This window comes from Cyprinodon variegatus, unplaced genomic scaffold (genome assembly GCF_000732505.1).
Source record: "Cyprinodon variegatus isolate N-32 unplaced genomic scaffold, C_variegatus-1.0 Scaffold641, whole genome shotgun sequence".
NCBI lineage: Eukaryota > Metazoa > Chordata > Actinopteri > Cyprinodontiformes > Cyprinodontidae > Cyprinodon > Cyprinodon variegatus.
Genome location: NW_015151094.1, coordinates 432,889 through 447,252, shown reverse-complemented (window position 1 = coordinate 447,252; position 14,364 = coordinate 432,889). Strand labels below are relative to the sequence as shown.

The window sequence follows — 14,364 nt, the reverse complement described above, 5'->3', positions numbered from 1 at the left end:
CCTGCCCCTACCCATCCTCACAACCTTCTACAGAAGCTCCATTGAGAGTGTTCTGTCTCACTGTATGGTGTGGAGGCTGCAGCGCTGCGTGTCCCGAGTCCATAACATCATAAGTGACCCCTCACACCCCTCATGGTCTGTTCTCATTGCAGCCGTCTAAGAAGAGGCAGAAAGCTTCCTGGAGAGGTATATCCAGTGGATATTTTTTGAATTTTTACGGAATGATCTCTTATGTACTTAAAATGATAATGTTCATTTCAATGTTGAAAGCTGCTCATTTAAATTTATTTGTAATTTCGTTTACAGTCGGTGTACACAAAATGACAAAGATAAAGTTTGTCTTAGTCTAAGTCTACAGTCTTTTATGGAGCCCAAACTGCTGTTGCTGTGTGTGGGGTGTATAGTTAGAGCCTGAATAGTGACGTAAAAGACAGATAAATGCAACATGACCATTCAGACAGCGGATGCTTTGAAAGTATGATCTGACGAAGCATATCTGACGAAGTAATGCATATGGAAATGGCACAACTTGATTTTTGATAAGAATTGGGTAGCAATACAAAGAAACAGAATGATATGGGTGACCTTTCCTTGCAGTGGGAATGCAGTCAAATTTATGTAGAAATTATTGGTTGACATACCTTCCCCCCGCCAGATTCAAAAATGATATCAGCGCCCCTGTTGAGAGTAACTTCCCTAAAAAACAAACAAGCTTGTTTCAAACAAAGTGTTCCAAACAAAGATACACAGGTCATGTTTATGTTAAAATTCATGCTCCTTTTTGGTACAAAAGTTTGCTTTATATCGGCTAAGCCTATTATGATGTTTAGAAGTCAAACTAATACTTAGAGACAACTACATTTTCAACTGTGAGGTATTTTAAACTGTTTGGCTTCATTAGTTAGTTAGTCTTTATAATACCATAGCTTGCACATAACTTTATATTTTGGTTTGTCTAACTACATCACTTTAAATTATAAATCTGATGATCAGTGCTTAGGTAACACTTTTTCATTTTCATTTGGGTCATTTCTTGAAAAGCCACTTTTTTCTGTCACTGTGATAAAAATATGATGAAGAAGTTTTACTATTACTTGAGTAAGATTTTTTCCCCCATTTCTGTTAATACTGTATTTAAAAGTGCATACCCGGCTGTTGTGCCCAACGCTGACCACAGGGAGGGGCTGTTGATGTACTTTGGAGCGTCAAACCTCCTCAGTGAAGATGATTCTGGCTTCATAGGACTCTTGGGGAGAGGTTGTTAAATTAAACACTTAAATTTACAAAAAGAAACAAGTTAGAAGACATCAAGCCCTATATTGGTTGGTGTGCAAGACTTCATATTGCCTCAATGACTCCTTGAAGTGTCTTATTAAATGTCTTACCTTGTTGTTTTCATTTGGTTTTAAATGCATGGTAATCACAGTCTGAGACAATTTCCCCCCACCTCCACTTGAGTGTGCCATTAAACAGGATGTGTGCATTAATCCACTAATCCCTCTGCTATTTTTTAATTGCAGTGAGGAGAGAAGGTCAATTTCATGCCCCTTGCAACTGGAAATTGGCTTTGTTCTCTCTTGCTTATAGAGGCAGCTGTGGATATTTTTAATCATATCTCAAGAACAATGTTTTCATGCAGTGAAATGAGTCATTTTTTGAAATTTGCCAAACTTAAGCCGTTTTTGATTTACTGTATTTTTTTTTAAAGCTAACCTTCTCTGAGATGTCCTGTGACTCATTTTATCAACAAGGTGCAAAGTAAAAGTATGAGGATGAATTACTTCTCCTGACAAAGAAGGTTATTATATGGAGCCTTTTACCTGAGTGTGCAGACGTGGAAGGGAAAAATACATCTTAAGGGTTATAGGTGACTAGTCATATTCTAGTAAATCTTTCCTTTGGGTAAGCACCTTTGAACCATAGGGTTAGGTGCGGTGAGATTCAACACTCCCTTTGTCTAGCTTTAATGAAAAGTAGAAAATACTCTGAGGATGTCTTCTCATTAAAGAGCTTGGAGTCTATATTATATATATTTTTTTACATTCTGAGCTCATCCTTCTCCATTTCCAAGGTTAAAAACTTAAGCTGGGACAAGGCACTTAAATATGCTTTGCTTTATCAATGGTAAATCTAGGAGGATAAAGAAATATCTGATTTTAAGTGAGCATTTCACTGTACTTTAAACATTTTCTTTTTACTCTTGTACATAACTCCACTTATGTCCTCCCTCCCTACAGGCTCTTTCTTATGGGGGCTTCCAGTAACTTTTATAATAAATGATCAGACTAAGTTCCCCTATTATCTTGGCTGAAAACAAAAAGTTGCTAATCAACTGATTTTATTTTGACCAATCTATGTGAATATGGAAAAAATATTCAACATGGCATTTAATCTTAAAAAAAAAAAAAAAAAAAAAAAAAAAAAAAAAATCTTAAGCAGTAACACTAGTTCTTTTTCTATTGGGTTTATTGCTGTGTAATGCCTTTCCTGCATTAGGATTTACACTGAAAAAATTAATGCAACCGTTTTTGACATCTACTGAATCATATTTAGATACTTTATCACATTTTTTCTATGTCCTACACTTGAAAACATGAAACAATTGTGTTAAAATAACTAAATATGATTAAGAAAATGGCAAAAAAAAAGGTGGCATGATTTTTTTTCAGTGTACTTTTTTTTATCATTAATTTAAAAAAGGATAAAAGACAGGTTTAAATGTACTCTATATTTTAGCTACACCTGTTTTTCTTCAAGTTACAACTTTGCAGTAAAAGCCCCAGCTGTCCTGCGACAGAAAACATTTTAATCTTCCCCATTGGTATATTCAGTCTGTTCAGGGACCAATCACGTTGGCTCTGCTCCACAGCCTCAGCCTCCAAGTGTGGACAACTGTGGAGCTGAGCTGAGTGGAAACGCACATAGAAGTGCAAAGGCAATACGATTTGCAGACAGGTGCGCCTTTCTAACCGGGATCCTTTCTACCCTGGCCTGCTGATAACATTTCCCACTTTTCAATGCAACCCAAATCCTCTGAATGCACGCCGATTATTAATGACAGAAAATGAAGGGAGCGACTAAATGCGCGAGCGCTTGAATCGCCTTTGTGCAGTTTGGAAAAAACTTTGAGCAGCAGACCGTCCGATCTTTCGGTCTTTGAGTCCGAGCGGACGCAGCAGCAGGAGCCGCAGCAGGAGGCTGGATGAAGCATGTCACCGGACAGGATGATGATCATCATTGCACTTTTGCTAAATGTCTTTTCTTACGGTAAGGAACACATTTTTTAAACTTAACTACATCAGAAATCTAGTTTGTTTTTATTATTAAATCTTGCATCATAAAAGAATCCTCAATAGTTGTGCGCATATGTCGCATTTTGACAAGCATGCACCCCTTTTACTCTGAGACCCGTTGATAAAATGCCCAAAAACAGCTTTCACATATATCAACATAAAAATTGATGCTTTTAAAATGTAGAAAAAATAAGTACTTAAGTTGCTGAATAATGAACATTTAGATTCCAGTTTAATAATATGATGCATAATATCATCTATAGTGTGCAGGATACCATTAAGTATAACAAATCTGCGTTTCTGAATGCAATTTTCATCCGTATAATGGCAAAATTATGTGATCCGTGAGAAAATCATCAGTGAGTGGCAAATAATTACCTACTCTTGAATTTAATTTACTTTGCAGAGAGCATTTCAGAATTAAATAACAAAAATGTTCTGATATACAGAAATGTTGGATAATCGTACAAATAAATGAACAAAGGGGGAAGTAAAGGAGAGATTACATCAGATTAGGATGGAGATCTTTTTTGTTCTAACCAACAGAACCACTTATGGTGAAATAATCCACTTTTGGTTAAAGGTAAACCGCTGAGACGTCAAGTCAAAGAGGATTATTAGATCATAGAGCAGGAGAAGTGTTTTCTGTGTGGATGACATCATGGGTTCAGGTCTGATATCTTTGTCTTGGACCTGTTCCAAACAAAGGCACTTTGGAGTATTGACTGGACTGTCCCAGGCTCCTGCAAATATCACACAGGAATTCTTTTAACTTTTAAAGGTGCTCCGTTTTATATCTGAGCTCAAATATAAAATACAAATTAATTACTTATTTTTATCTTTAGTCAAACAATGACAGGTTCATTACATCCATTTGTTTTAGCTGGTGATCAGATGGAGACAAAGCTGCCCAGTGTTTTTATATTCACATTTAGCCTCCTCTAAAGAAGTTATGATTGAAGCCAATAATATATATATGTCTTTAAAAAGCTTTTTTACCTTCAAATATATATTCGCTTAATCGCTACTGTTGTTTGAATTGCGGATTTCCTGCTGTTTTTGTTTAACAGTATGTAATTATTTCTATATAGAACGTCTCTCCCGGTGGGATCAATCCCACTGAAATGCTGGCAAACTGTGATTGTTTTGTATTATGGCAAGATAAGAGGAAGAAAAAGGGAGTTTCCACATGCCAAGGAGTATCCTGGTAAAATGTCGATTTAGAATGGGATGAGTAAAGATGATAAATGCTTTTCTTTCGAACATCGAACCGCTCATCTGGAGTATCACACAGAGCACTCTCGTGGAATCACACCAAGCATAAGCAGTTATTTCTAAGCGTCAATTAATCGAGATCTGAGTCATTACACGTGAAAATGGGATAATCTGTCAAAGTTTCTATTATCGAAGACTATATATTTCTATCTATCTATCTATCTATCTATCTATCTATCTATCTATCTATCTATCTATCTATCTATCTATCTATCTATCTATCTATATAGATCTTACTGTGACTAACTATATGCGCTCTCTTTCATCCCCTTTGACATGAAAACCAGCTCATAGCTCATCTGACAAACTGTTCTCCCTTAGCAGAGCGGAGCCGTTACCTTCTCTAACTTTGAAAATATTCGCAAATAGGTGCTCGTCATCTGAAGTGCAGGTCCAGGTACCAGAGGCCTGGGAGCTTGAGATTTCTTTGCAATATCTTGGCTGTTCTTAATAGTGCACTTTCTCTTGGCTGAGATGTCTTACATTTCTCCAGGTACCACTTCTTTGGAGACACTTCTCCAGTCTGGGGTTTACTGCCCTGAAAGCACTCGCCCTACATTTACGTTCACCTTCCAGGCTCATTCTAGTCCCTCAACCCTAAAAGAACGTCCCTCTCTTTCTCCGGAGGGAAGAGAAACTCCAGTTTTAAGTGATCTTTTTCCAGATGCTGACATTTTTTTAGCGGTTCTGTAGCCCATTGATTAATGATTGATTAATTGATTATATGGGTCAATTGTTCTCATACTTATTACTGATTATCGTTTTCTGTTTTAGTAATATGGCTTGACCAAGCCTTTTCTAACATTCTTCGTAAAAACAAAGTGTTAAAATCATGTATGATTTGTGCTAATCTCATATCAGGTCAATAACTGCGTTGTTCAATTCTCAAAGCTGTAATATCGGTATGGTATCGGAAATGAAAAAGTTTTGTCAAGACACCTCTGATCACAATGTCCGGTTGGTTGGCCACAACCATTTTGTCTGCTTGTATCTTGAACTCCCACAGGATCTTAACTCCATCATTAAACTCAAGTTTGGGATGTGGCTCCCATTTTGACCTGAGGTCTCCATTTAGTACCCTGCACAGATGTTGCTGTGTACTATACCAGCCACTTGGTTATGATTCCTCTCCTGCTAGAATCTTAGACTTCGCTGTGAGATGTAGGGTGGTTTTTGATACTTCTTTACTTAGCCTGCCCCTGGGATTTTGCCTGGTACTGTAGATCTGGGCCTTTATTGCTCTGGTGCTGAAGGCCTGCTCCTCTGCTGCCATTAATGATACTAGGGTTTTCATAATGAGTGTTAGGCAGGTTACTTCTCCAAGAAAGTAACTTAATTAGTGACTCAGTTACGGCTCAGTGAAAGTAACTTGTTACTAGCCAAAGTAACTATGCAGTTACTTTTTATGATCTAAAGTGTAAAAGAATTTGGAAAACTTTCTTGTCATTGGAATTTTAAATACAAGAGCGGAGGTCAACAATGCAGTTCTCACTGGCCCCTAGGGGCCCTCCAGGACCGCATGGGATAACCTCAGCGTCATCAACCTAGCAGTGGGCTAAGTTTGAAATTTAATTCTGTTGCTCTTCTTTTTTATTCATTTATAGAGCATTTTATCATACTAATGATATAGAGCATTTAAGCATTTACAGAGATTTCATCATGGCAATATCTAAAAGACAAATAGAAATTAAAAGACACAATAAAAAGTATGTGTATTATCCATGCAGTTTATATGAACGCTGATCCCTCCAGCTCACAGGTTCATATTGGTAGCCCTTCCAATGACTGATGACCATGACGTAGCTCTCAGCCTTAAAAAGGTTGGTGACATCTGAACTAGAGGTGCATTTATAGAATACAAGGTGTTTGTTATAAATTAATAAATTAAATAATTAAAAGGCACACATATTTGGAAACTTTGCAAACTAATCTGCATTATTTTGAGGTGTGTCGTTTGACAAGTGAGCTGTGATATGATTATGTAGATTTACAGGTAATGATCTTTCTTGGTTATAATAAAAGAAAAATAAGATTTTTTGGCAATCATTATTTTGCACATTGCCAGCCTTCACTTGGCTATAAAATAGGTATGAATCTGAAAAATAATGTTTTAAAAGACAGGCAGACAGACAGACACACAGACACACAGACAGACAGACAGACAGACAGACAGACAGACAGACAGACAGACAGACAGACAGACAGGACATGTACCAGTCCTGTAAACATCAACCTCCAAACCTTAGCACAAATCCTTCTGTAGATTTAGATTTTATTATTATTTATTTCAAATTTTATAGTTATAATAGTAATTATATGATAGTACATGTAATGTTATTCTGCAATGTAACCTTGCTGTAAACTCTATACTTCTCAGCAATTTTACACAAACTTTTAATGCTGTTTGCGGGATCATGTTCTTGGTTTTATTTGGGAGTGTTAGAATAAAGTGGGCTAAACACAGGCAGGATAGCACGCCTTCCAAACATTTTGTCAAAACTATGCGTTCTTTCTTTAAAACTCTGTAGTTGTAGGCAAACTGTTGATCTCCAGGATGTAATTTAAAAGGCATTAATGAAATTTGTCTTGATGTGAGCTGGGAACCCACTTCTTTGGTTATTTGGTCTGTCAGCATACCTGAAATAATTTCCCTGCGATCGTCTTTTAGCTAATTCTGGTTACTTTATTTCATTTATACAATTTTATTCATTTTTTATTATTATTTTGTAATCTTAGGTTATTTTATTCAAATTTACCCTGCAGTTAAAAACTCTATCAGAAATAAATCCCAAGGCCAACAAAAGCCAGTGCATGCTTTGCCATGTGTCTAAAAACTATTGTTCAATGACATTTAACCTGAGTTTGACCTTCTGCCGCCAAGCCTCTATGGATTATTACAAAAATCCTAGTGCAGGCTGCGACTGTTGACTAACGGTTGCTATTTTAGAATATGGCTTAGTGGGCTTGATTCAGCCTTAATAACCGCTGCCAAAGGGATCATTGTGGTTCATCTGTAGTTTCTTTATTGTAAAAGACATACTAAGGCCTTTTCAGGCCGCCTGTTTGAGTTTAAATGATGTAAAAACACCTTTTTTATATCTACATAGCTATTGTGCTGTTTTTGTTTCTCCTCATACTGAAGAGAGTTAATCAAATGTAAATCAACTTCTCAAGGATAATTCCATCAATCAAATTATTATTTTTTTTTTATTTGATTTGTGACCATGAACCTCTTCAAAAATGTGTTATCTTGATTGTTAATCTTTATCACTTAGCGGTCCCTGCCAGTTACTCAATTTGTTTGTGTTAATCTGCATCTTTGCTGTCATTCACACACTCGACAGCACATATAAACAAGCTCAGGCCAATGAAGACTACGTGTCTGTCCATGTGGCCAAGAAATTATTTGGCACATTTAAATTTAGGAACAAACTATACAGCAGAAGCCTGAAATATTCACAGCACCACTAATCACAAAGACTTGCTGTTGAGACACCTGATGCATTTTATGCTGTGAGGTGGAGCATGTGCAATGCATGTATGATGTGACTGCACAGTTCGACCGTCACGCCTCATTAGATGAGACATTATCCACGTTGTAGATGCACTGTTTCAGATCACATAAAATCAGAGTGTGTACTGGAGAGCAGCCCTGGCTCTCATTTTTTTCCAGACAGCCTCTCACCGTCCATCACAGCTTGACTGGGCTTAGTCCTTGATTCCCTTTATTTAGAGATGCAGAGTACCTGCATAGAAACACGTGCATGTTTCTTCCTTTAGTGTGCATACAGAAAAGCAGGCTCAACTGTATCACATCCCTGAACTTACCTGCCGTACCGACTCCATTGTTCATTATCAAGAATAATTCTTGACAAAGGATGACAGCATTGCAATGTTAGTCAATTTTAGGCTTGGAGTTTTTAAGGTTTGTGACATTTTTTTTGCTTCTATCCTCAGTCTCCTGTGACTGTGGAGTATGAAGTGCTTAGTGCAATGCAGAGTTTAAAGAGAGTGAGGAAGAAGTTGGAATACTATCAGCTTTGTTCTAATGCATATTTATGTTGAATGACGTTGGACACCTCTTGCAATTACTACAATAGAGTTAAGTTAAAGTGGGGATCAGCTGATAAATTACCCAGCTTTGACATTCAGGAATGTCTAGGTCTTCTAGGCTGGTAACAGGACTTTTCTAGCGGCTGAGCTCACAATTTGTCTTTGTAGACAAATATTTTGCCAACCTTAGCACGGAGTGTGGTGACAAAATCAAAAACACACCTTTATAAGCCTACAGGTAAATTTTCCAAAAAAAGATACTTATTCTTTATAAGAGATTTCTTGTATTGTTGATTGTCTAACCTGCTAATCTTGTTACCAAGTGATATAAAGGTCCTGGAGGATGAAGTGAAAGTGAAATTTTGAAGCTAAATTATTCTGGGCCTGAGTAAATATGGTTTAAATGGCCAAAAAATTGTTTCTGCCTAAAAAAACCCAGATGTTTACATAAAAAACCTTTTATTTTCAAGTACCGAAGGAAATAAACATAATAAACTGCAAATACAACATCTTGGGAACATATGTAGCAAGTTTGATGTCCATCCAACAAGCAACTGAGAAGTTATAGATGTTAAGTTTGAAAAAATCCAAGTGAACTCCTATTGCGCCATTTTGGAACAATTTGGCATAATATCTGAATTTGCGATTTATTCTTGAAATAGAACATTTGGAATGCTGTTATATATTTGGTTATAAAAATATTGTTTTGTTTTTCTCGTAATAATACAAGCTTTATTTTTTTGGCACAATTTATTTCCACACTATAATTACACACTATATACATAAAGCTAAGTCGAAAATGCATGAGGACTTTGTCAAATCAGGGAGCTTTATAGCTCTTTGGAAAGGTCACAATAAACATGATCCAATGATGTGCACCAATTTGAGATAGACCAAAGCTACAGTGAAGCACAAAGAAGAGTGATACAGAGAGAAGAAGAAACTTGAAGATGCAAGAGTCTTTTAATGAAAGGTTGGACAGATTTTATGTGCTTCTCTTGGTTTTGCTGGTGTTTTTATTTTTTTTGCTTCCTTCTGCTGAGTTAGACTGAGGTGGATTTATGTGCCTTGTTGGCTTTCATTAGCAATGCATTGTTAGGTTCTGCTACGGGTGTTGTTGAAGTGAGCCCCCCCGAAACACAAAATGGGTCATAAATTGCATTTGGGGTATCTGAGCACTTTTTGGCACGGTGTGGGACCTGTGGTTAATGGACAATAGAACGAAGTAAGTAGTCTTATAGAGGTGTCTTGGATAAGCATCTGGGCATATGGTGTGTGTTGGTGAGCTACAAGCTCATTATTGTTGCAAAAGAGCTGCAGCCCCCTTGAAATGACTTAATGGGTTAAAAGTAGAGATTTGGAGAGATTTTACAAATAATGGACTTTACACATGTCAGTATTTCTGTATTTTCTAGTTACTACTGTAACTGGTTAACCGTTTGATTTAAATGTATGTTATTGGCAAATATCTATTACCTTTTCTCCTTTACCATTCTCTCCGATTGGTTAGAAGTTCATTAAACTGGTTTAAAAAAAACTGTATCAAACAAAGATATCTAGTCAAGATTTCAGTTTGAGAATACAGCCTAGTTTCATTTGAAATTATTCAAAGGAAATTGTGACAAGTGGCATCACTTCTTTTTATTGGTGTGTTTCTACATTTAGTTCATCGTGTTGCCTGGCTGCCTTTTCCCCCCAGTGTGTGAGTTCTTGTCGACAAGTCCCTTCTGTCACAGTCCCCGACCAAATTTCACATCAGACTCACACTTTCCTACTTGGCGGTCTCCCTCTTCTAATCAAATTAGTGCCCAACAATCTGGATTCTCTTCAACCTAACCCACCATGTTTGAAGAGACGGGAAAGGAATTTGACAAACTGTCGCTCCTTGTGATAGTGGGCACTGAGTGTTGAGGGCGGTGCAATAATCATGGTGTTAACCTTCATCAGCTTTGCCTCACAAATTCTATTAATCACTCCAGCGAGAAATCAATAGGGTGCATAACAGCTCACATATCAAAGTAATTCATCTCTCTCTGAGCTTTCTCTTCTTTCATATAATTTGAAGAAAAAAAAATTAACAGCTATCATCTTTTCTGAAACTCATGCTTTTTCTCATATAACCTGTTTTCCTATCTTTGTATTTTCCTATCAGTATGTACTGTGTCATTTCATTGTATGGCATATAACTTTGTTTGAACAATTTTTCCTGTTACAGCTATAAGCTTCAGTATGTTTATTTTGGACTTTACATAACTCACACTAAATAATGCTTCATTGTGAAGCTGAATGAATAATATTTCATCTTTTTTTGTATTTCTTTACAAATACTAAATTTGAAAAATGTGACATACAATTGCTTCAACCCCCTTTACCCCCGATTCCTCTTAATAAAATCCACTGTTCTTAAATACCCTCAGAAGTGTACTAAATAGAAACACCTAATATGGAGTATAAATGGCAGCAGTATACCACAATTAAGCACGGTGGTGGAAGTATAATGATTTGGGATGTAGATCAAGGAGCTTAATACAGAACAATTCTCTGTAAAAGATTTATAACTTTGAATACAAGACTGTTAAAAGTTAGTGCTACAATGGAGCAATTTAGATCAGCCTAATGTTGGTCTGTAATTATTTTAAGAATTTGTGGCCAGACTTAAAAACTAGAATTGAAATCATATATGATCTTTAATCTTAATTCGCTTGAGTTATTTTTTTGTGTCAAACTCAAAGCACACTGGTCAAATCCGGCCCTTTATGGCAATATATCGGGCTCTCAAGAGCTAAAAAGATTACATCATGTCATAAAGTAAATACATTTGCTCTTTTAAAGCAAAGAAAGTGGCTAAAACTACAAAACAATGAAGTAAAGTTAAAAGTACAAGATCAGTGTGCTCTTTGTAAATGAAATGATGAATTCAAACTTTCCTTTTTCACAGTTCAACCCTTGGACCTTTTAAAGTTTTCATTATGCTGAATTGGCTGCTATAAAAATTAATTTGACACCCCTGTGGTAGAGGCATAACCCAAAAGAGTTGCAGGTTTACCGCAGAATCAGTATGACTCAGAGAAACTGTAAAAGTGCAGGCAACACTTCAGATTTTTTTTGAACAATGTGGAAACATTTAATTTTTTCTTCCCCACTACATTGTGTATGTCTCATTAAATACCAGTTATATGCAAAACAATCTAGTTTGTGGTTGTAAATTGGCAAAATATCCATATTTTTTTGCCAACTGCTGAATTTATTTATAAAATCATATTTTTTCACCTGTGCAGACAATGAAATGTTCCCAGCCATTCAGAGTGCTGACTTTTCCATAGGAGCAGTGGTAAGAATAGAAGAAAGCAGCTTACTGTGCATACAGAATATTACATGAAACTTCTCTAAAGCTACAGCTCAACATGATGGGATGTGACACTTTGGTGCAATTATCAATATATAATACAGTGGGAGACTTGCAGATAGAGAGGTAATGATCTCCTTTACACTTCTTTGGGAGATGTGAATGTGACTGTGACTCACTGCCCTGTGTGATACTATTTTCACATCCACCTATGGATTCTGTGTGGCAGCTTTGGGGGTTCTCCTGCTGCGGGGATGAAGCACAGCCTCTGCTTATGATATGTCTTAGACCAAAGTGAGACATGGACCTCATGTGGTGCCTAAGATTACAAAACATGCAGCAGTAGAATTGAATTGCAGTCGTGCTTTGTACCGCGTGTCAGCAGGAGCTTAATCGAAGTGTGTATTCTGTCTAACACAAAAGTATGTGTTTGAGGTGTAACTGATGTGAAGAATTATATGTTTATATTTAGGAACTCAGCCAATACGTACACATAATGATAAGACAGGTAAAGATCTGTTAACATGCCCCCATTAGATTTATTTCTAACTACACAGTTTATTAGTCTGCTTATCTCTTCTGTGTGTGTGTTTGTGTGTTGCTGGTAAAATGGTACAACTTATTAATAAAATCAAGAGTCATTTCTTTGTTTTTTTCCCACACGAGATACGTTTTTCATAAGGTTGGAATCCTATGTGTAAAAAAATGTATATGTAATAATGTGCCTCATGAAAAAACAAACTAATTTCCCCAAATCCTTTATTAAGATACTTTTTTTTTTTATTAAAACAGTTTTTTTGCCATTGTTTCCCTGAGGCTGCTTCTGTCTCTCCTGCTTTGTGCTTCTAATGGAGCAACAATCATTACAAATTGATTTGTGGTGTTTTCCCTCACATGCCTTCTGTTTAGAAGATTCTTAATAAATGTCTTAATTATATATCATAATAGACAGCTGGAATGTTTTAGTTCTGTAGAGAAAAGTTATTTTGAGTATACACATTTCTAATAATTATTTATTATGTAAATAAGTTCAACCTTCAAGTTTTATATTAGACCCAATCAAAACCAAATTATTTAAGGAAGTTTATCCTCTGATCACAGCCCCCATTTAAATAGGATTAATTGATCCTTAGTAAAAGGATATATGCATTAGGCTTTCTCGGTAGCTGTAATCCGAATGATCAGAATGGTCTAATGAATTGCAGACTTGTTTCTAATATTTGTTTCTCTATAAAATCATATTGGAAATAGTTGCTAATGAAATATGTGAGTATTTATACTGTAATGGCCTGTTTGAAGTGTTTCAGGCAGGCGTTATAGCTTACTATAGTGCTAAAACAGCACTGGTGAAAGTCACTAATGATATTCTCATGGCTTTAGATAATGGACTTTTGTCTGTGACTGTCCCTTTAGATCTCAGAGAGTTTTAGATTTGCTGTAAAGATTAACGGAAAAGCACTAGGTTGGTTTAAATGTTATTTTTCAGACAGTTCAATTTGTTCAAATTAAATGACAAATCTTCCTTAAACTCCATGGTTAACATAGGAGTACCCCAGGGTTCAATGACTTTAGCCAGTTCTGCTATATATACTTCTAACAGGTGAAATGATCAGACAGTGTCAGATACATTTCCACTGTTGTGCTGTTTCCCAGTTTGTACCACTTTGCATTCACAAACAGCCATCTCACCTTCTTGCTTCTGACCTCGTCAACCGTCCTGTCTGGCCACAGAAAGTGAGAACTTTGCAGCATAACAGAAGGTTCAAAAAGGCAGAATCCATTGTAAAGGATAAGCCTTTTAGAACTAAAGAACTGTTTATGACTGGTTGCAGTTCTTTTTAGAATGCATAGTTTAATTGACCTATTTATTTATTTTATTTTTATTTTTTAGCTTTGTTCATTTAGACGGTGTCAGTACACAACCATTAAAAGGAACATTAAAAGACAAAACTGTCCAACTCGTATCCAAACTGATACTATCCAAAACTTTTCTCACACAGACCAGTTCAGTCAACCATTGTTCAGTCATTGCCATGATAAACACAAGTAAAGCATTTAATTCCAAACTTTCACACAGTGGTTAGTCAATATTCTAATTAAGTGCAATTGGTGCAAATCTCTGAACTAATCCAAAACTAGCACCGTATACAAAATAATATGATTAATGTTATTCAGCATGCATAAGTATATGAATATATTAACAGTGATAATGAGGCAAATAGAGGATCTTTATTAACAGTCAGGGAGAAACAACTTACAGACAGTTAAGTGATGTTTTGATTAATTCAACAATGCATTGCAACAATACCACAAAGTCCAAAATATAATTAATATTAATCTAATTTATTTCAATGTAGTCCGCTTCTTCAGACAAACTTAGATCAAATTATATAAAAT

General features: G+C 36.1%; 1 protein-coding gene across 1 annotated transcript in view; it reads left to right on the top strand.

The window, feature by feature from the left end:
* Positions 1 to 2,879: 2,879 nt before the first annotated feature.
* Positions 2,880 to 14,364, top strand: part of gfra3 (GDNF family receptor alpha 3) — a 36,583-nt gene continuing 25,098 nt past the window's right edge. The window contains exon 1 of the mRNA XM_015393425.1: positions 2,880 to 3,267. Coding sequence (XP_015248911.1) covers positions 3,210 to 3,267 — 58 coding nt within the window. The 5' untranslated portion in view covers positions 2,880 to 3,209. The remainder of the gene's footprint in view (positions 3,268 to 14,364) is intronic.